This window comes from Halichoeres trimaculatus, unplaced genomic scaffold (assembly GCF_033239565.1).
Source record: "Halichoeres trimaculatus isolate MK-OKI-2021-1 unplaced genomic scaffold, fHalTri1.1 fHalTri1_scaffold_21, whole genome shotgun sequence".
Classification (NCBI taxonomy): Eukaryota; Metazoa; Chordata; class Actinopteri; order Labriformes; family Labridae; genus Halichoeres; species Halichoeres trimaculatus.
Window position 1 is genome coordinate 18,866,752 of NW_027437199.1, and position 21,891 is coordinate 18,888,642.

At 38.5% G+C, this 21,891-nt stretch overlaps 1 protein-coding gene across 1 annotated transcript in view; it reads left to right on the forward strand.

Moving 5' to 3' along the window:
• Positions 1-21,891, forward strand: part of col7a1l (collagen type VII alpha 1-like) — a 78,120-nt gene that overhangs the window by 27,533 nt on the left and 28,696 nt on the right. Inside the window, exons 26-75 of the mRNA XM_074697943.1 lie at positions 116-133; positions 226-252; positions 446-511; positions 998-1,078; positions 1,187-1,213; positions 1,542-1,586; positions 1,777-1,851; positions 1,943-2,038; positions 2,180-2,206; positions 2,383-2,436; positions 3,164-3,235; positions 3,325-3,384; positions 3,506-3,541; positions 3,661-3,705; positions 3,886-3,921; positions 4,009-4,053; positions 4,618-4,689; positions 4,768-4,800; positions 6,896-6,967; positions 7,099-7,158; positions 7,284-7,319; positions 7,773-7,853; positions 8,111-8,146; positions 8,252-8,296; positions 9,329-9,400; positions 9,594-9,629; positions 9,935-9,961; positions 10,178-10,216; positions 10,307-10,369; positions 11,305-11,343; positions 11,455-11,499; positions 11,609-11,650; positions 12,900-12,965; positions 13,158-13,202; positions 13,328-13,363; positions 13,445-13,471; positions 13,561-13,632; positions 14,689-14,751; positions 14,982-14,999; positions 15,098-15,133; positions 15,218-15,256; positions 15,342-15,377; positions 15,477-15,605; positions 16,483-16,578; positions 17,810-17,998; positions 18,248-18,355; positions 18,973-19,017; positions 20,857-20,934; positions 21,292-21,348; positions 21,589-21,696. Of these exons, the coding sequence (XP_074554044.1) occupies positions 116-133; positions 226-252; positions 446-511; positions 998-1,078; positions 1,187-1,213; positions 1,542-1,586; positions 1,777-1,851; positions 1,943-2,038; positions 2,180-2,206; positions 2,383-2,436; positions 3,164-3,235; positions 3,325-3,384; positions 3,506-3,541; positions 3,661-3,705; positions 3,886-3,921; positions 4,009-4,053; positions 4,618-4,689; positions 4,768-4,800; positions 6,896-6,967; positions 7,099-7,158; positions 7,284-7,319; positions 7,773-7,853; positions 8,111-8,146; positions 8,252-8,296; positions 9,329-9,400; positions 9,594-9,629; positions 9,935-9,961; positions 10,178-10,216; positions 10,307-10,369; positions 11,305-11,343; positions 11,455-11,499; positions 11,609-11,650; positions 12,900-12,965; positions 13,158-13,202; positions 13,328-13,363; positions 13,445-13,471; positions 13,561-13,632; positions 14,689-14,751; positions 14,982-14,999; positions 15,098-15,133; positions 15,218-15,256; positions 15,342-15,377; positions 15,477-15,605; positions 16,483-16,578; positions 17,810-17,998; positions 18,248-18,355; positions 18,973-19,017; positions 20,857-20,934; positions 21,292-21,348; positions 21,589-21,696 (2,856 nt within the window). The remainder of the gene's footprint in view (positions 1-115; positions 134-225; positions 253-445; positions 512-997; positions 1,079-1,186; positions 1,214-1,541; positions 1,587-1,776; positions 1,852-1,942; positions 2,039-2,179; positions 2,207-2,382; positions 2,437-3,163; positions 3,236-3,324; positions 3,385-3,505; positions 3,542-3,660; positions 3,706-3,885; positions 3,922-4,008; positions 4,054-4,617; positions 4,690-4,767; positions 4,801-6,895; positions 6,968-7,098; positions 7,159-7,283; positions 7,320-7,772; positions 7,854-8,110; positions 8,147-8,251; positions 8,297-9,328; positions 9,401-9,593; positions 9,630-9,934; positions 9,962-10,177; positions 10,217-10,306; positions 10,370-11,304; positions 11,344-11,454; positions 11,500-11,608; positions 11,651-12,899; positions 12,966-13,157; positions 13,203-13,327; positions 13,364-13,444; positions 13,472-13,560; positions 13,633-14,688; positions 14,752-14,981; positions 15,000-15,097; positions 15,134-15,217; positions 15,257-15,341; positions 15,378-15,476; positions 15,606-16,482; positions 16,579-17,809; positions 17,999-18,247; positions 18,356-18,972; positions 19,018-20,856; positions 20,935-21,291; positions 21,349-21,588; positions 21,697-21,891) is intronic.

The following is a 21,891-nucleotide window of genomic DNA, read 5'->3' on the forward strand; positions in this document are numbered from 1 at the left end:
TTGTTAATTTCCTTTATTTGCATCCTGGTTGTATTTTTTTCTGATGTAGTTGATCCTTAAATTTGTCTCAGCCTCAATCACTGACTGAATAAGTTTTATTTCATTTTTCATGCAGGGCCAGAAAGGGGAAAAAGTGAGTAAATAAGTTAAAATCCAGCTCAAGTTGAACCAGAAATGTAAAGTAAGCACTGATACATATCTGTTTTTATGCTTTCATTCTGTCAGGGAACTGGTTTCGGTCTTGGAGGTCTGGTATGTTCATGTTTTCTTTCTCAAAGTATAATATCTTTTTTGTAATATGCTAATATCCTATTTCCCAAGTGCATTATCTGCATGATCTCTTTGTTCTCTCTCTACATTCATTTCATTGATTAATTGTTGTTGGCCTGATAGCTAATTTAAATGTTAAAATAAACCTTTTTTTCTTTTTATCATGTTAATGTAGAAATTCAGACAGAGCCCTGGACAGTATGATCCATTTACCTCTTCCAAAGGAGACAAAGGAGAAAGGGTAAGACACACATGGCCATCATCTTATTTTTTTAAAAGCACAGAAAGACAAAGTTTTGCACTGATGCTGAATTACTTTTGAGCATGTTAATTGCATTTAGGAAAGAAAACAAGTAAGAAGCAACAGAAGCTACAGAAACAAGCAAGCTTTCTTAATAATGCAGGGAATGTCCTTAATAAAAAGAAAGCTAACAAATTAAACAAACATGTATCTTACCATTATTTTGATTTTTCTTTCATTTTGAGAAGTTCACAGGTAACTTTTTTCACTTGGACTGGTAAAAAAATAATGTTAAATAATGATATCATAATATGACTGGTAATCAATAACAGAGCTGCTCAGTCTGTCATCATAGCTCAGCTGTATCAAATCCCAGCTATCATATCCACTCTCATAACCTCCCCCTTCCTTTGTGTGTCACTTTGGTGCTGCTTGTGTCTTTTATTACATTATTCTTCGCAGACCATAATGTTTTTTATATGACAGGGACCTTCCGGAACAGATGGTATACCTGGGTTGCCAGGACGACCAGGCAGGACTGGACCCCCAGGTTCTGCCGGCCAACGGGTAACACAATTCAGAAAAAAATCCCTGCATACTAACTTTGTTAAAGTTTATTTTGTTTTGGACTGACTCTGAAAATTATATTTATTTTTTTGCTTTTGTTTCACTCAGGGTGCTCCAGGCGTTCCAGGTGATATGGTGAGAAAAACAGCACAAATGAATACTGTTTAAAGTATGGGAGGAAAACTTTTTAGATTCTTTTTATTACCGTGAGTCAGCCAACTGTTAGTCACATCGTATAAAGATGAAGTCCTGCCTGTGAACGTCGTCCCAGACCACAGCTGCATGCACTACCTGCTCCCTCTACCTCCCTACTCTTCATGTAATCATCACATATGGTATCACAACTTTGAGCAAAGCTAAGCTAAGGAAAGAGCTAATTATTGTTCCCTTCTTTGCTTAATTATAACCTGTAACATTTGTTTCTTGATCAAATGGTTACTCTCTGTGATTTTTGCCTGGGCAGGGTCTACCTGGACTCACAGGGCCAAAAGGACAGAGAGGGGAGAGGGTGAGTTTTACTGAAGTTTTTTTTTTTTTTTTTTTATGAAATTAAAATTCTGATTGCCTTTTCTAGAAGCAACATGATAATCTACAGGGTTAATCTACTTTATATGAGATTAGAAATTATTTGATAAGGGAAAAAAAGGAAATGTAAAGATATAAATACTGTGTTGTGAATCTCCTATGTCTCCTTGTAGGGGGAGCCTGGGTACGTTATCGCTGGCACTGATGCAAATTATGTCCCTGGACGAAAAGGAGAGCCTGGATCATCTGTGAGTACAAAAAGAAATATACGTGTACGTTTTTTAATTCATCCAACAGTGAACACAAAAGCCCTAAAAACATTTTGACGGCATGTCACAGGGTCCTCAAGGCTCTCCAGGTGTCCCAGGAGTCAATGGAGCTTCAGGTTTACCTGGCCAACCAGGACCTCCCGGGTTCCCAGGAGTATCTGTGAAGGTATGATCAGTTCAGAGACAAGTGAAAAGAGGAAGTATCTGCAGTAAACACTGCAGCAGTGCTATGATGTCTTTGTTGTACTCATAAGATTTTTGGGATTCAAAGTTGACCAGAGCTATTTTGACTGTGTGCGCATTGCAGGGAGATCCTGGGGAGCCGGGAGAAAAGGTGAGTGCAGGAGATGCTCCTCATGCCTTTATGCTCTGGACAATCTAATTTACAGCATCATACATTTTGTGTAGTTGCAAAATGTTTAACTCCTCATGAGGAAATGCTAACAGTTATGCAGTAAAGTATGTATTTGCTTTGTTATTGACTTATAATGCTTTTATTCTCTTTCAAAGGGTTTACGTGGGAAGCCAGGCGCAAAAGGAGACAAAGGAGAATCAGGGAGAGATGTAAGCCCAGAGTTGATATGATTGTTAAAAAGTTGCTGAAGACATTACATAACACAAAGATTTTTTTCCTCAGTCGCCTACTGCAAAATAATTTACACATCTTCAGAATGTAGACAACTGGTCAAAAGTTTAGAGCACCCAGTTTTTCGGTTGTCTTCAAATCTGCTGTTGCTGGAAGTTCCCAGAGCAAGGACTAAACACTAGGGTGATCAGGCCTTCTCGGTCGCTATTCAAACTACCACTGATTTTGGGCTTTTTAAATACAGGCTTAAAACCTAATTATTCAGACTGGCGTTTAACATACAGTAATGGAGTGGGGTATTGTATTTTCATTGTATTGATTTTTTTTTGTGTCCTGATTTTAATGGAAAGCACTCAGGTCACCTTGTGTGTTGTAAAGGGCTCTACAAATTAAAGTTGATTGATTGATTGATTGATTTTACCATGGTGACTTCCTTCATACATATGGAGATGGTTGGTAGGAGTCCAGAAAATTTGGGAAACCTGTAGGAACTGGTAGCACCAACTTTCAGGGCTTGATCAGTTTCCAGTGTTGCAATATCTGGCTGTTCCCCACTTACTTTTGTACCATATCAAGTGCTTCTTTGGGCTTAAACTGCTTGAATTTCATTAGGAAACTGAAAACGTTGGGTGTTTTGAAACTTTTGATTATTTTTTGTTGTTTTCTTGCTGATTCTCATGTGCCCATGTATGCACACTCCTGTAGGGCATTGCAGGATTGCCTGGTCCCATTGGAATTGATGGGGTGCCAGGATTTCCAGGAGAGAAAGGACAAAAGGTAAAGTTGTTTATAAGCAACTAATGTGTCCCCAAAAAAAACTCATCAAGGAACAGAGTAATTGGCTTGACAAATTTACTTTTTTGCAGGGTGAGGAGGGAATTGGCATTCAAGGTATTCAAGGTCCCCGTGGAGAGCCAGGAGAGAAGGTACATTACTTTGATTCATTAGGGCCTCCCAGGGGAAGGTTGCTCATTTTTGACGGGACTGTTTTGGAAACATTAGTAAAAAGAAAATTATTTTTGTTTCATTTGAACTTTTGTTTTGCAGGGAAATATTGGCCCAACGGGACCTGTTGGCCCTAAGGTAACAACATTAATAATACATCTGAACATAAGCTCAGTGATTTGCTTTAAACTGTGCTGTTTTTGTATACATAGAACAAAAATGAGAAGTAATATCTGCTGTTAAACTGATCTTTTTAGGGCAGTCTTGGAGCTCAAGGCGTCCAAGGAATCGTTGGACCCAGGGTGTGTGCTCCATCATTTTCTACTGTTAAAAAGCTGGCAATGAGTCCCTGCATATTTTACCCTTGAATGCACATTAATTAATCCTGCTTCAGTCTAATGAGAGGAAACCAGATCTGTTGAAGTGGGTGTAAAAACCATTGATGAAAGGATTCAAAGTCAGTGATTTGTTTTTATCTGCAGGGGAAAAAAGGGTTCAAAGGGGAGCAGGGGGACAAGGTGAGTTCATCCTACAACAACATCCTCAACCATCAACAGCACAAAATATAGAAAGAGTGTGTGTGTGCTCACATTCTGTGTTTTTAGGGGGAGCAAGGAGAAATGGGACCAGTTGGACCACAAGGACCAACAGTGAGTGAGGATTACTCTTCTACAATTAGGAACAAGCTGATGAAACAAATTGAATATACACACATTCCAGCTAATGTGAATCTGTGTGCACACTAGACCACGTTAAATCACTGAACAATCATCATGGTTTCCCCTTCAGCGTATTATGATCCACTTTATAAATCTTTTCTTTTCCTTGAAGAGGCAGATTAAATGAGTTTGTTTTGGACACATTCTGAAAACAATCTCAGAGAACACAATTTAATAAGCATTTCTAGAAATTTAGTTTGATGATTGAACAAATAAAGAACCAATTTTTCTCCTAATTATTAACACTCACTTTGCTAATGGGCATTTTTTTTCCTTCAATGGTGATCCTCAATTTGGGAAATGCAATTCCCCAGAAGAGACTATTAACAAAGAGCGCATTAGTATCTGTGATCGCTGAAAGTCAACTGAGAGAAAACACAACAATCTGCTCAACAGTGCTGCTGATTTTTAAGAGGCTTGTAGTTAAATATCAATCACAGTCTAAATAGAAAAACAGAGTTTCACTTGTTTTTCGTTCTCTTTTTTTTTTGGCAGGGACTGACGGGGCCACTGGGATTGAAAGGAGATGAAGGTCCAAGAGGAGCCCCGGGAGATCCTGCCAAGGGTGTAAGCAAAGTTTGACTCATTTATTCTCAGGGAATCATCACAATCCTTACTTATCTCCATTTTCTCCTTTGTCATCAGATTATTGGCCCAACTGGAAAAAAAGGTGTTCGGGTAAGTCATCAAGCCTTTTTTTTATCGGATTAGAGGTTTTTGTCTGTTCACTTGTTGCTGCACGAGTCCATGAACATCCACACTAGAAATAGACCTATATGGATTTTCCTGGGCCAATACAATACCGATTATTTGTAATTAAGGAGGTTGATAACCAATATTTGAAGCCGATATTAATTTGCAGTGAAAGTGCAAATATTGGTGTCAAAATTTGGAACAATACAAACTTCAACACCTAACTTCATTCAAATACCTTTAAACAGCTCCCCGGTTCAGCAGCATGTTTTATAAAGTTATATTAAAACATGAAAAAATAAATAGCTAAAGTTTTCCACAGTAATTTAAGCTTTCCAAAATGTCAGTGTAACTGCAATAACTTTAATAACTGTAATAACTACATTGTTGATTTGCTGTTTCCCAAGTCATGGCTCTGCTTGCAACCAATCAGCTAGTACTATGTGTGGGACAGTGCTAGGGGCTGAGTAGTGACTGCAGGCTGCGGAGTGGCTTCATCAGAGCAGCAACAACGCAGTTCTTTTCAATTTGTTTATCGGCCGTCGGATTAACAGAAATTAACAAATATAGGCCCTGATAATCGGTCTATCCCTTATCCACACTTCGTGAGGTATAAAAAAAGCCAACGGTTTTTGGTTGTCACCAAGGGAAATGGCTGAAAATGATTAAAGATAAGGTGGTTCAGAAAAAAATAAATTCACCTGTCAGTTTCATAGTACTTGTTTATCTTGGTCAACATCATAGACTGTAAAAAAAAATGGACGTCATCTTACTCGACTCAAAGGAAGGTCACCACAAAAACTGCTCCCCCTGGTGGCTGTCTGCAGTATAGGTCAAAATTTCCATCTCCCCAGTCATTCCACATCAACTGTGGTGTGTGATGTTTCTCACATTTGCCACATTATTGGGCTGCCTTGTGTTCAAGTCCTCTTTTTTGTCATTAGTCATAAGAAGTTAAAAACATGACTTTACATCACGTTTAATGATGATTGACAGCTGCCCTTCTTGTGTATTTTTTTCATGGATTGTAAAATAGGTTAGGAAGGAGAGCCAAGAAGAGATTAAACTGTCGAAAGAAAAAAATAATTATTATTTTTGTTACCCAACTCCACTCAGATTCATTTTGAGTTCCTCATAGCCTTACTTACTGCCCAGACTCTGGCTGCCAATAGCGGCGCCTGTAAAGACCCATAATCTGTAAGCTACAGCCCATTTCAGGTGAACAAAACCCAAGTTCTGCTTTGGACTAGGAGACTGATTCGCACAACAATCTGCTCACAATACGTCTCCTCGCTTATTATTCAGCTACCAACTAAATACTTCAACAGATTGACAAAACAAAAAGTGATTTTAAGATAACTACTGAAGTGATTTAGGAAGTATTTATGTAAACAGTAGAAAATGAGTTAGTAATTCATATAAACTTGCCTAATAGCTGTCAGGACCTTGCAGAGGTGAAATGTGCCATAAATGTCCTCAGATTAAATGTGTTGTGTGTAAAATAAGGTGTTTAGATTTGATCACTCTTGATATTGGGTTTAAAGGGAGAGAGGATTTTTTTTTGTGTGTGTGTGTGTGTGTGTGTGTGTGTGTGTGTGTGTGTGTGTGTGTGTCTTATTGGTTGTTTCAAAGATTTACACATCTATCACAGTCTGTGTTACCCCTCAGGCTGCTTTACCACCCTGCTGAAATCTGTCACAGCCTAACATGTATGTTTAACTTGTTTCCCTGCGTTTATCTGAACTATCCCAAATTTAATGAGTGAGCTGGAGGGAAGTGATTTTCTAAATGTTTTATTCTGTTGAGACTTTGTTAATTAATTGTTCCGGGTATTCTTGCACACACAGAGTCAGACTCGGTCCTCTGGGTCTGCTTATCAAACACAATTAAGACTTTCTCTCATTAGTTTCTGCTGTGGGACTAAATGCTTCATTGAACGGGACCCCTTTAATCTCAGTCCGCAGGGTGCTTTTTAAAGTGAACAGTTCTGTGTTGGAACTGGTGCGACAATTAAGGCTGGTAACCAGAATCGCGCTGATTAACATTCTGTGAATGTGTGTGCATGTTTTCTGTTTGTCAGGGAGACATCGGTCCAGTCGGGCCCACGGGACCTCAGGGGATAAAGGGGGAACAAGGAGACAAGGGAGCAAAGGTTAATGATAAACACTCTGCAGTATGCCTGCAGTCTGTCATTTCAAAACGCCTTTTTATCTTTAATATAACATGACTATCAACAGCTGTTGGTGCCAAATAACTGTAGCGTGGTTGATTTGATGTGTGCAGGGCAGTCCTGGTTTTGGGATTCCAGGACAGCGAGGAGAAAAAGGAGAAAATGGTGAGAGGGTGAGTCATCTGGAAAAGCAAACAACTTTAAACCCCGTAACTTTGTTTTCATGGTCTATGCTAAAGCAAACAAAAAGATGTTCTAACTTTAATGTAAGGTTTTATGTGTTTTTTATCATTCGTAGGGGAATGTAGGCTTATCTGGAAAACCAGGACCAAAAGTAAGTAAAAAGCTGTTCTTCACTAAATCTCCATCTGCAGACTCTTTATAATAGGCGTTTGTGCAAATGGTAACTGGTGGTAAAGTTCTGTAAAGTTTTTTTTTTTTTGTAGAATCTTTTAGCTCATTGTTTTGGTTTGGCAGCTTAGTCTTTCATTCTGCACACAAAAGTATTTTTCTTAATCTTTTGGAAAACTTTCACCAGTCATTGATTCAGAGCAGAGAGACATTACAAGCTTTAAAAACTTATGCACAAGTTAGATTAACCAGCAACAAACAACAGTCAAAGTTTGTAGTGAGTGAAGAGCAGCACTTGGAAGTTAAAGATGTAAATACATGACCAGGCATACAATTGTCACATGATGACATTGAAAATCACATTGCTGTGTTTGAACATGCTGAGATCTGGAGTTTAACAGGCTGATATTGATACTAAAACCATGTTTTTATTCAGGGTCACGATGGCTTCAAGGGTGAAAAAGGTGACATTGGATTACCTGGCAATCCTGGACAACCAGGATTAAGAGGTAAAGATGTAAGTAAATCCTGAGTTGCTGTTACAGCAACGATACAAATTGTTTGTAGTTTTGATTTTAAGTATTCAAAGTAAACACATCTGGATCAACCCTCTTTGTTTGACCAAAGACATACATTAAATATGACTTGAGTTTAAACATATTTGACCACAGGGTTTTTTTTTGGCACCAAACAGCACACTGTACACTGATCATGTTTCCTTCCTACATATTGGCATCAGAAAGTTGTTGACATTTCTATGAACTCTGTGTTTAGGGCGCTCCTGGATCTAAAGGAGACTTCGGAATGAAGGTAAACTCAGTGGCTTTAGTTTGTTTTTGCAGTACAGTTTAATTTATACTGTATTGTTGTATATACATTTCCAACCAATGCAACTTTTCTTTATTTTCCTCACAGGGGGAACAAGGACCACATGGAGAGCCTGGTGACAGGGGGATAAGGGTATTTTTTTATTATTTTCCACAATGAGTGATGTTTTGACAGTTTAAAAAAACAGAATGCAGTATTCCATCTGGAAGCATTGAATTGAATATTGAAAGATGTCATTAGCCATGAACAGTGGCCCCTGTCCCCAGTCACTTCCACTATCTCCTCTGGGGGGATACCGGGACATTCCCAGACCATCCAAGTGATATAATCTTTACATCCTGTCCTGGGTCTACCTGGGGTCTTCTTCCAGCTGGGCATGCCCAAAACACCTCGCCAGGGAGGCATCCAGGAGGCATCCTCACCAGATGCCTGAACCACCCTCCTCAATGTGGAGGAGTAGCAGCTCCACTCCAAGCCTCTCCCAAATGTCTGAACCCTATCTCTAAGGCTGAGCCCAAACACCCTGCAGAGAAAGCCCATTTCAGTATCTGGGATTCTGTCCTTTTGACCACTACCCACAACTTGTGGTCATAGGTGAGGGTTGGAACATAGGTTGACCAGTAAATTGAGAGACTTGCCTTTTCCCCTTCCCTGAACAATACCCTGAGATACTTGAACTCCTCCGCTTGGTGTGAGCTGGAGGTCAATGTTCAGTGAGGCCAAAGGACCATATGATCTGCAAAAAGCAGGGATGGGTTCGAAGACCCCCAAACCTGACTGCCTGCCACCTGACAAGGCCTAGAAATCCTGTCCATAAAAGTAATGAACACAAAGAGCAGCCCTGGTGGAGTCCAACGAGTTCAGCTTAATGCAATACGAACCAAACTCTCGCTCCAGAAACACAGAGATCGAGCATTGAACGTATAGATCAGGACATAGCTGAAGAAAACTTTAAGACTAATAGTAAGTGCAAGTTAGAGTTGTAACTGAAATGCATGAGCACTTAAACTGGACTGAACAAACTGGTTTGTATCGATGCATTGCACCAGAAAGTCAGACAGTGGCACAGGTTTGTTCAGATTTGATCACTTTGAAGCTGTTGATGATGATGATGAAAATAACAGTTGCTATTGGCTCTGATTAACTCTGTTTATGTTTTATCAGGGTCCATTGGGGTTACCAGGGCGTCCAGGGGACCCTGGGGAGAAAGGAGACTCAGGAAAACCTGGCCCACTGGTGAATCCTTTACATTTTGATAAAAGCTGACATAAATTACACATGGTACTTTGTTTTCTGTGGGTATTGTGTATTCATTGATGAAAAGTCTGCAGCCCAGTTTATTTTGAAAGTGCATGTGTCTACAAATAACAAGAGTAATATTATTTAATCTGCTGGGCTTAAAGATAACTTGTGATTTCTTTGTTTGAAGGGTGCTGATGGAAAGAAAGGGGACAAAGGGGAGCCGGTATGTCTGCATTAGCATCTCTCCCTTTCACCGATGTTCATTGTTCTCCAGCAGACGTATCCTGATCATTCTTTTGCGTCACTGACACCATGTTCACTTCCTGCTTTCATCCTCTGACTTCATTATTCCTGTTTTAATATTTGCTGTGATTATGTCAGGCTTTTTGTGTGTGCCATCCTTCACTTCACCCTTTTGTCTTATCCTTTGTTTTGCTTCTATGGATTGTGTCTAGCAGTGTGACATTTTAGATTTTAACTGGTGTCTTCCTCTGCTCTTCTTTTGATTGGGCTGCCGTGGTCACAAAGGGAAAACCTGGACCCCCGGGAACACAAGTAAACAAAACCTCTGTTATCATATCTGACAGCTCCTCATCAGTTCAGCCATGTTTGACAGGGGCATTTTTGTAATGAAGCTTGTAGAAGCCTGCAAAGAACAAAAGGGAAAAACACCATCCTCCCAGAAGCCCATGAAACTTAATGTGTTTTCTCAGTGAGCTTATGTTAGGTCATTTATAAACAATCTGTTGATTCATTGCTTTTCTCTTTCAGATTTTGAGTGACAATAACGGACTAACCAGGGTGATTAAGGTAACTTGATGAATAAGTTTCAAAGGCCTTCTTTTCATTTCCTCCCTGTTATGAGGAAATTCACATTCATCTTTTTTCACGACTCTTTAGGGTGAACCAGGAGAGCCAGGTCAGCCTGGTCTAAGAGGGGAAACAGGTCTGCCTGGACCAAGGGTGAGGTTCTTGTGGGTTACTTATAGAGATGGGTACCTTTCACGTTTGAAACGATACATTACCGATGCCCGGTACCTGGCAATCAGTACCGGTACTCACAGTACCAATTTTTTGTACCATTTTGTGTTTGTGTTGTAAAAACTATCAGTTTGCTAAATAATAAAATATACTTTTTTTTTTTATTAAAAAAAAAAAAAATTTCAGTATATAACCTTGCAATGCTGTGTTCATGCCCAGTATGGAAAATCACCTATTCTTCCACTCCCCCACAGTCACAAGGATGGATTTAGGTACCTAAACATGGAACCTTTTGACTTTACATGAACTGGTACTTTTGACGTAATTCGGTCTTTACCTAAAAAAGTACCTAATTTGCGACCCGACCCTAGTTACTTCACTTATCTCTTATCAAGACTATTTGTTAAAAGTGAAAACACAGACCAAAAACAAAAAGAAGAAAAGAACTGATGCCACAAGATTTGTTTTTATTTTTTTTCATGTCGAAGGTATGGTCTAGCCCTGCTTCCAGATCACGAATGGCTTTTTACTTGTTTTGTTGTTGTTTGTGAAATAGACATTTGATATCTTTGAGGTTTAAACTGTGTCTCAATTAAAATATGTTAATCAGGGACATAATCTTTTTTGGGTTTTTTTTTTTTTTTTTTTTGCAAATTAAGCAATGATATACTTTGTCATCAATATAACAACGGTTCGACGGTTGTATCCTGTTTTTTGTGTGACTTAACCTCTGTGAAACATTTATTTTATAATCACAACAAAGATACATCGTCTTGTCCTGAATTATCTCATTACTTTTAGTATTCATTTATTATTTATTTGATTTATAAAAGGATCATGTAACATTTAACATGAGTGTCACCATCCCATGCATTGTACCAGAGTTAGCTCGAAGCTAATGTATGTTTCTCTAACAGGGTTTAGATGGGAAACCTGGACTACCAGGATCATCTCTGGTATGCGTCAATGAACTTTAACATTACACTTATCACAGCTCTAACTTTGTATCAGACACATCTCTTCAGCAATGTTCATTTGATAAAGTAAGACCACTTTTTAAACTGCAGGGTGGTTCTGGACTGGATGGTGTACCAGGGAAACCAGGAATGAAGGTTGTGCATGCAGTTTTCTTTGCATTTTTTAAATACATCCATGTAAACTTTTGAGCTCTGATGCAGTGTTACATTTCTCAAAGGTTTATTTTGTTTGTAATATCTACAGGGTGACCAAGGACAAAAAGGAGAGAAAGGAGACCCTGGTCCAGTGAGTGCAATGATAATTTTGTACTTAATGGAAAGCTACTTTTAGTTGAGTTTAGTTTTGTTTAGTCTTTATTTCATTCTTGGTAACATATAAAAAGAAGTACAATTAACAACAAACTAAGTCTCAAAATGTTGCTTTTCACTTAAGATACAGAAAATGTTAAAATAACAAACAAAAAGTCAATGTGTCTTTGTTTGTGGAACCAGACAGCTGACTCTTACAAGCACATAAATATGAACATATTCTTACAGTTTAACTGAAATATATATTTTTTTATTTCTTGAGTGGTTTTATTCCAAGTTTGTTGTATGTAATTTGTTGTACAAAGCGTCACCTTTCCCTTTTTGTTCTGTCTCTCTTTGCCATCCTTTTCTTTTGCAGATTCATTTTGTGTTTCTTTGTGTTAAGAGTCATCCTTTGTCTTGTGTTTTCACTTGTTTTTCTGTTTTATTTTAAAGTTCTTGCTTCCTGTGTGTCAGGTTTAATTTCCCTCCTGTTTGATTTCGCTCATTAGTTTCACCTGTGTCTTGTCTCACACCTGTGTTTATGTACCATGTGGGTGTTTACACACGTATCCGGATATTTTCAAAAATGATTTTGTCCCCTCTTTCATTTTAAAAAATACTTTTGTCCACATGCAACCGGGCAAATCCGCCAATAAGTGCGGCTCGGAGCATACCAAACCCATATTTGTCAGTGTTTTTCAGATGTTAGACCCCTGCCATCCAATTAGAACACACCTTCGTCATTCAGCTGTGACGTTTGAGAACCAAAAACTCAGTTTCTCTGCGTTAACATGAAACCATGAAATTGGAGTTTTCCATAATCTTCACTTTGGCCAGAGTTTTAAACAAAAACTATTTTTAGTGACGTAATCCTGGGCTGTGTCAATGACAAATAAATGCAGTTTCCCAGATACCCAGCTACAGGTGGACATGGCCAGAGGTCCCTGTGTTTGTCCCCGGTTGGACAGTTTTGCAGCTGTAGAAAACAAACTCAGATTAAAACTGTAGCAGAGCCCGTGCTCACAGGTGCTGCCAGTCTGGTGCAAATCAAACATCTGATTGTCGGCACATGGAGCTGCCAGAAATAAAAAAAAAAAAACACAAAAAGTCAAATGAGCTTTTTAGCATTTGAAGAGAATATTTTTAATTTTTTCATTAGCACATCTCCTTGTACTTAGCCAAAACACAAATTCCCATACTTTTCATTCTGTGTTTAGTGTTGATTTCTGTGTGTTTGTGATCAGAGGGGGGAGAAAGGAGACCTGGGGCGGGTCGGGATTGCAGGAATGCCTGGTCTACCTGGAACTCCAGTGAGTATCATGCTTCAAAACAACACCTGTGCTAAAGCAGACCTATCCATCCACTTTCTACATGTTTAACCGGGGCTGCAGGTCACCGCCTATTCAATCAACACATGGATCAGGGAAATATTCAAATGAGCCACCTGTTAGTCCAACATGACCTCAAAACATTGTGTGGTTGTTGTCTTTTGTGTTTCGCAGGGGAGAGCCGGCATTGATGGGAAGAGGGGGCTGCCAGGAAAAGATGTGAGGGATGCTTTCAAACTATACTGCACCGTGTGACAGCAGATATCACAACATCTATGCTAACAAACTCTTTACATGTGTTTATATTTTATAATTCATAAGTACAATATCTTCTTTTTACACAGGGAGATAAAGGATTGAAAGGAGATGATGGCAAGAAGGTCCTTTAAAATTTATTACAACCCTCTAAACATAATACAACTAAATTTTGCGTACAGTGGTTAACTTTCCTCTTGTTGCAGGGAGACAAAGGAGACGCAGGAGTTGATGTAAGCAGCTTTAAGATAAAGAAAAATAAAAGTTATCAATCAGTGTAAAGCTGAGCTTGTACGTTACGAGCATCTTCCTTCCTCCTCAGGGTAAAGAAGGCAGTAAGGGGGAACCAGGACCTCCAGGTTTGCCAGGTCGTCAGGTTCTCGTCACTCCTGAGGTAGGAATAACCACCTGTTGTGAATAGGGGTGGGAGAAAAAATCGAAATATGATGGGATCAGGATTTTTGTGTTTGACAATATCAAAATTAGGATTATTTGTCAAAAAAAAAAATAATCAAATTCAAATTCTTCATTTCAGTCTTTGTTAATAAACTGCTGGAAAAAAGTTTCCACTTTCCTCCAGCAGAGGGCGAAATGTTTCTCTCAGACTCACGTAATGTGCATTTTATGGAAAAATATGGCCCCTGATATAGTCTGTAGACATTATCATTTAATTTCTTTTCACAGTCTGGTGTTAAAAAAGCAAACTAAAAATCACAAAACTCATAAATATCGAAGAGTCTAAATTTAAATCAAATCAGCACCTCAAAAATCATAATAGAATCAGAGCACAAGAATAGCATAATGTCCCAGCCCTCATTTTGAATAGAATAGAATAGAGAATAGAAAATAATTTATTTATCCCTAAGGGGAAATTCAGGAGTCACAGCAGCAATCATAAAACAAAAATAAGAAAGTGTATTGAAAGTGCAAAAAGGTTCACACGAGGGAAATCATCAAGCCCTACACTAGTTATCATTGACTTGCTACAGGCTGCTAACAGCTAATTTCACATGTAAACAATGCAGCCATGGTTACATGTAGGAACTCAAGACAACACAGGAGAAAAGTAGCAAAAATATCACTGAAGACTCAAAAAGTTTGGTGTCCATGACCAACAATGAACCATACAAAGTAATGATCCACTCCAAATACAAAGATGACGTAAAGAGACGAAAAAAATTACAAGAAACGGACAAAGAAGAGAGAGCTGCCGTAACAGGCAGCTACTTGGGCAGTGCCTAGCAACAACAACAACAAAAAAAAAAGCTCAAGAATCAGAGCACAAGAATAGCATATTGTCCCAGCCCTTATTCTGAAGCAGGGTATACGACGATATTTCTCTTGTCGACTGCAAAAACAAAATCTTTTGAAATCTTATGTTAACAAAAAATTGTTCCCGACTTTGATTATTGTTTCTAGTCATAATAATAACACAGAAATCTCTTCTCAGGGTGCTACTATTGATGAAATCCGACAAGCATTCCCAATTCCGATGGGTCCTCCAGGAGCCCCTGTGAGTTTGATTCTAAACGTGGTATTTATAGCTCATGAATAATTTCATCTGTTGCACGGCTTAATTCATATTCGGCTGTATGGTGTCTGACTCAGCACACAGATAATGACTGCATTGCTTTTATCGTGGGCTGCAATGACTTCTGTCCTAATCTGCATACAGATAAGCTTCATGTCATGCATTGTAGATGCATGTTTCAATGTCTTGCTCCTCTGTTTCTGTGTGTTTAGGGTGCACCAGGAATGAAGGTAAGATGGTGATGGGGCTCAGAATGAAACTCAGTTGTTTAAAGAAAAACAAATTTGCACCCTGATGCTAATTTACATTTTCCTCTGTTTGATTGCAGGGTGACAGAGGAGAAGGAGGTCTAAAAGGAGACAAGGTAGTGCTTCATCATGGTCCACCACAAAACTATGTTTATGGAAATTACATTATTTTCACTGTGCCCTCTTTAATGCCCCTGCAGGGAGATGCTGGAGCTCCGGGAAAATCTCTCAACATGAAGGTGAATACAAATAGAGAAATACCTCTTCTGAGACACATTTTATTTTCATTTTGCACTTTTAGCAGTTTTTTCCTCTCACCTTTAGGACATTGAAGTCATGTTTGACGCCTACGGCATTAGGGTGAGCTCTAAGTCTGACATTGACAATTTCAGAAGTTGATAGAATTTGTGATCGCTTCCAGGTTTGACCTTCTCTTCAAAATCTCTTTTTTTTCCTCAGCTGCCTCTGCTGAAGGCTTTGATTGACAGGCTGCTGCAGGACGGAATAGAGGAGCTGCTTCTTGTGCTCGGCACGTCGAAGAAAACAAAAGAAGAAAGTCACACCTCCAACGTCATCGCTGAGTACTCAGTATGTAGACTCTGAGGAAGAAGAGTGTCAGGCTGGTTTTAATGAAGTTCAAACACAGTTTCTTGCTGGAATTTGTGAACTGAATCTGATTTTGGCTTAAGCCAGACGTATTCATTATAAGAAACTATAACAAACGTCAGTGTTCACAGATCATGAGTAAACAAACCAGTCTGTGGTTTAACATGCAAAGTCTATAAAAACAGGGCTATCAAACTATTTATTTCATCATGGTAATGACTAACTCTGAATAGTTTTTTGAGATGAATCACATTTTTAACCACGTTTCCAACTTCAGTTCCGAAATCCAACTAAAACATGCATTTTTCCCCTTAAAGTTGTTTCAAGGCATTATTGCTTTTATCAATAGGACAAATGAAGAGAACAGGAGAGGAGGAGACTCGAGACAAGGGAGTTGAAATAAAGCCTCCTCACATGGCAACACAGGGCCATGTGAGACCCTAGTGGTGACCTCTGGTCCTAAAATATGAAGCAGCTGTGAAAGTGTGTTGAACAGCAGTTCCTTCTGTGTCCACTTGAGGCTGGCTGCGGAATGACAAGAAACCACATTCACACATATTCAAAAAGAGACAAACTGTTAAAAAAATGTTGTAAATGTTCACAGCCAAGCTGCACGGTGGTGTGCTTGTTAGAAAAAAAAAATTCACAAACTCCTCAAACTATCAGGTCCAGAATCATTACCCCTCTTGACCCCTCTTGTCTTTTATTGAGCTGAAGCACAAACCACTGTTGTGCAATCATGTGCTTTAACTTGGTAATGCACACAGCTTATAATCACTTTACACACAGCATTAAAACCTCATTACTTATTCTGCTTTCTGAAAAAAAAAAACGTCTTCTTTTTGTGTTGCTTCCACAGAATTCAGTGAAGCTTGAGCTCACCGGTCAGCCTCCACAGCTGGACTCCAGTGAGGGACATGAAGTAGACGGACAGCTTTCAAAGTCTGTTTTAGTTGTAAGTTACCCCTGAATCTACTTTTTAAAATTTTACTTTGTTTCACACTTTATTGACGTTTTTTGTGCTTACTTAAGATATTAAGGACACATTACTGGTGGAAACAGAACAACTGTATTATGAGACCATTGACTCCTTCTTTTATTAGGTTTCTTTATTATCATGGTACAGTGGGCTACAGCATTTTCAACACTGTCACAACCTGAAACTTAACTGAACAGGACATGGGTCTAAGTCACTGTTAAAATTACCACCTCTAGATATTACTGCTGATACTATAATCTTTAATGACCTTACTGCGGTGCTTAGTCTTTAGTAATTCTATTCACCTAATATCTGTTAACCTAATCTACATTCACTAAATACTTTAAAGAGGGGGTATTCTGCTTTCCCATGTTTTACACATTCATATAAAATAACAATGCTGGAAGTTTTAGAAATCACTTAATCTATCTTAGGCAAGTCTCGATTACTGCCCCTGACAGCCCTCCAGAGCGCTGGCCAATCAGAAGAAAGGGGGTTTGTGAAACCTTTAAGACAACAGCTAAAACAAAGCTTTTCAGTCAGAGGCTGAAATAAAGGTTTACAAAATCAGCAATGTGAGAGAAAACACAAGTTTTGAGTTTTAAATCATGTCGAGCTGCTACCAGTGGGACAGGAAAACACCTTATAGAGTGCAGTACCCCCTCTTTAATATAAACAGAAGAGTTTTTATATGTATTCTTTTTATGTGATGCTCTTTGTTAAAATGTTGGAGCAACCCTGCACCTGAATTTCCTTCTTATTTTGCAAAACTATGCAAAAAACACCAAGCTCAATTTCTAGCTAAAGGAAATTTGATGGAATGGAAAATGAGACTATTCAAATTATGTTAAATGACATTGTGGATTCTTTAATTTTCTTTTGTTCTGTGTGCATTATTGTAATGTGTATGATTTAAAGGCAACAAACAAAAATCTGTGGGTCTCGTGATAAAGTGTAATTTGACTCTTGTTGTTTTGGGCTCTTGAATCATGAAATTCCATTTATCATCCCAATATTATCTTCTCTAATTATACGCTATCTTCACAATATTATCTTTTGGTGTATTTTTTGTGTGAAATGTTTGATGTCCTCACTTTTACACTCCTGTTATTAGGAACTGCCCACTGTCACTGATTTGCTTTACTTGAAGTAGATCCCTCTGGTCCAGATTTTCTCACCACCATTAATTCTGTCTTTTGATGTGAAGGACCCTTTAAATGATACCGCAGAAGGTCCAGCTTTATGGACGGAGACCGCGCTGAATGGGGAGCAGAAGCCCGACAGGATGGAGAAGAAGATAAGAGGGAAGGAGAAATCAGAAAAACATGGAGCATCTTCATTAAAGAATAATCAGACTGTTGTCAATTCTACTTTTAATTACACTTCGACACAGGAGGTAGGGACTTATACCTTCAAGTTTAAAAAACTTTAAAGAGAGTTTTGATAAAGATTGAAACAAATCAACACACAGATGCCTTTGGGTATGTTTTTATTTAACAGTGATGCAACTTTTTCAGCATCCAACATCTTTACCGTTGTGTTTTTACTCTGACTCTCTGGGCAGTTTGGAAATGATCTGTCGGCCATGTTCTAGATAGAATTAACAATGTTTCCAACAACCTAACAGTTTGACTTTGCATGTCAGACGGTTTCAGGGTTGCCAGAGACTTCGGTGGAGACTTTTCTCCTCAGTCAGGAGGAGTCTCTGAGGAAGAGCTCTGGACAAAAGAAGAGGAACAGGGATCGTGGGAAGGTAAAGACTACCCTGGACAATGTTCTCATGACTGATCTTTGCTTTTCACATCCATTATATAAAACACTCAACACTTGATTTTCAAATCCTTTATAATCATTTCTTTGATTACCTGTGATAACATAACACACATATTTGAAGGAGCATGCAAGTATTGTATATTTCCGCTAACCTTCCTGCCTCCCAAGTATTTTTTGATTTTTTTGATTTATCAACTTGCAGAAAAGTTTTGCAACAAGGATAAAAAAATATTTCTGACTTTGCAATTACATGAAACTCAAAAAAGGAAAAAAATCACCATAATGAAAACTCTTGGATTTCTGTAAAAGGACACAACTGTATTCTGTGTAAGGATTCCAACACTAGTGATCATTCCCCTCAAATGAGCTGAAAGATACAAACCTGCTTGTGTGCTCCTTTACATCTAGCTCTTAAACATTCAATAACTTTAACACCATTGATTTGCAGTGATTTAAAATAATAAATAACTACTTAATCTCTCAAATACCTCACACTTAACCGACATTACAACTCATGGTTTCATCCTTGATCATCAACGTCTGACGCATGAGAAACCTTTGTCTTTTTTTCTCTCCGATTGTGAACTTCTTAACCAGGGCAAAGGAAATAAAGGACGTCATAAGAGGCAGAGACAACGCCTGGTAATGTCCTTGAAAGGGGGTCAAACTAAAACCTGAAACCTAATAAAACAACTAACACACCAACGTCACTGTGTGAACCCAAACACAGTCTCTAATCCTGACTAATGCTAGTATGACAGTGATATAAATGTAAAGAAACAACTTGAGAATTAAAATCTAACAAACATAAAAGTTAACCACTAACACTTAAGTATAACAAACAAAATTAAAGGTAGGGTTTGCAGAAATTTTCATACTTGTTAGTAAACATAACATTCAAACTGGGCTCCTCCTGCTTAGCTCAGTGCCAGTGGTAGGGCACACCTACTTCCTCCGACCATGACTACGTGAACACACTTACGGCAAAGTGTTTGAACATTTGAAAGCTAGACTTGATATGCAATTCAGATATCTCTAATTTAGTTTTGTTTTTGACTAGGCAAAATGACGTCACTTTTCGCCATTCATGTGTATGGGGTTTCTCTTTCAAGCTATCCACTACGTCATTTTGGATATCCAAGACGTGACTTACAGATATCTACAAATGAATTGTAGATATATGTTATACCAAATCAAGATATCTCTAAAATCATTTTGACTGGACAGAATTAGAATTACAGATAACTTTAAACCACTTCAATTCAAGATATCTACAACTTCTTTTCTGATATCCAAAATTAGATTTGGACAAGGGGAAATTAATTGTTGATGTCTGTAAATAGAATTTTGACCGGTCAAAATGGAAATGTAGATATTTGAAAGACGAATTAGGGAAAGTCATAATCCAAATGTAGATATCTTCAATGAAATTATAGATACCTTGAAATACATTTTGATGACAGATATTTGAAATTTGAAATATCTATAATTCAATTTTGTCTAGTCAAAATTACTTAATTACTGACTAGCTGTAATTACTTTCCTAATCAAGAATTACTGATATCTTGAATTAAAATTCAGACTATTCAAAATGTAATCACAGCTAGTCAGAAATATGTTGTTGATATTTACGATATTAACTTAGGATAGTCAAACTGAGCTTTTAAATGTCAGAACGACTTGCCATACACACTCAGTATCCCAGCAACCACCTGTAGCACCATGTTTGTCCGTGGTAGAGGCTCATAAGCCATGCACTTGATTTTGTATGCTAGCACAAGCTAATCATGGGTATTTAACCCATTCCTGGTTAGCTGAAAACTGACTTGTGTTGCTCTTCATTTCATACTGCTCTCCAAGTTCCTGAAAGCGAGTGTAAGTCGAGCCAAGTTTCACCCTCGTTAAAGAAAAACCTTAATCTGGCATTTTGTTTCACTTTGGTTGTGTTTTTCCTTCTCCGTGCTATGTCCACTATCATAGCCACTCAGGAAGGCTTCTTCCACTTGCTATCATCAACATGCAAAGTAACTTGTGTACTGGACACGTTGCAATTGGTTGAGGTAGCCACGCCTACTCTTCTCCCAGAAATGTCCTAATACAACCAAAATATCAACATTCAGGGAGAGGAGGGGGTTCGACGCTGACACAGACACAGACACTGACACACATTTATAGAGGCTCATAGGAGACGACTAGGCAGGATTATTCCTGTAAAAGTTGACATCTTATTTTTTAGGAAAATCCTGCAGACCCTACCTCTGACCAAATCTTGTTCATATGTTGTGAATGGTCCAGCTAATAGCATGCATTGTCTTAACACTCACGTGCTTCTCATAATGATAACAGGTTTGAGACTTCTGATTAACGGGTTGCTTTGTCATCCACTTGTCTTTGTTGTCTTTCAGCCACTGACACAAATGATTAAGAGTGATCCGTAACAGTATCCTCCTCTAACTGTTGTCATCTCTCCTTTATCCAAAGACAAGCGAGGAGAGCAAGCAAGACAAAGAGGAGGAGGAGGAGTTTTATAACGGTGAAGAATACAGCGACGAACACGAGGTGGGCAGCAGCTGTAGCAAATGACTAATTCGTGAGCAGTGGGAAACTTCAAATTGGAGTGATGATTGATGATGCGTTGGGGTTGTTAGGGATTTTGTCATTGTGGGTGTCTTCTTGTTAACAGACCTGTCAAACTCATAATGAGACTGCATGTTTTCATTTTTTTTCTGTGCCTACACTAAACTCCAGAGAGAGTTTGATTAATGACACACCCACTACCTGGAATAATTATTAGAAATAGATTAGTTTGTCAGCACAGCCCACTCATACTACCCAGAAAATCATCCATCGTTGCGTTTATAAATTGTTAGCAGTTTTAATTATCTTCAAATGTACCTGCATCTTTTTTTGTAACAGGAAGAAGTTCACAGAGATGACTCGTCTGTCTCTCAGGAGAGGAGAGACAGCAGACAGGTGAGGTTGCTTCAAACATCATACTCTCAACCCTTCCATCTGAAATGGTTTATGTAAAATATGTCTAATGCTTTTGTCACATGGAGCCTGACGTCCATACAAACGTGAATGATAAGCCGTCCTGAACAAAATCTCTTTTATGTCGCATGACTGGAGTCTAATGGAACTGGAGAACAAACAGCTGAGCTCGATTGTTTGCTGTACCGGAGAAATAATAACGTACTGTTTTTGTCTTTGTAGGAGGAGCAGTTTTCCACACGTAGTCCTGCTCTGTTAGAAACACAGACGGAGACCTGGAGGCATCCTCAAAAATCTCCTTCAGATGGAGAAACTCATACTGTGCTTCATGTAAGTTTTGTTCAAAAAAAAAAATGTAGTTTATGAAAATGATTCACTGTTTACAAGTAGGTGTTTTTTACCCCACAATTCTCAAAAATCACTCTTTGTTACCACAGTGTTTCACAATGAAAGACAATCACTCATCTACCACCTTTTGGTGGAGGTTTAAATGCCTTCACGATGGTGGTTGTTTTTATGATTTTA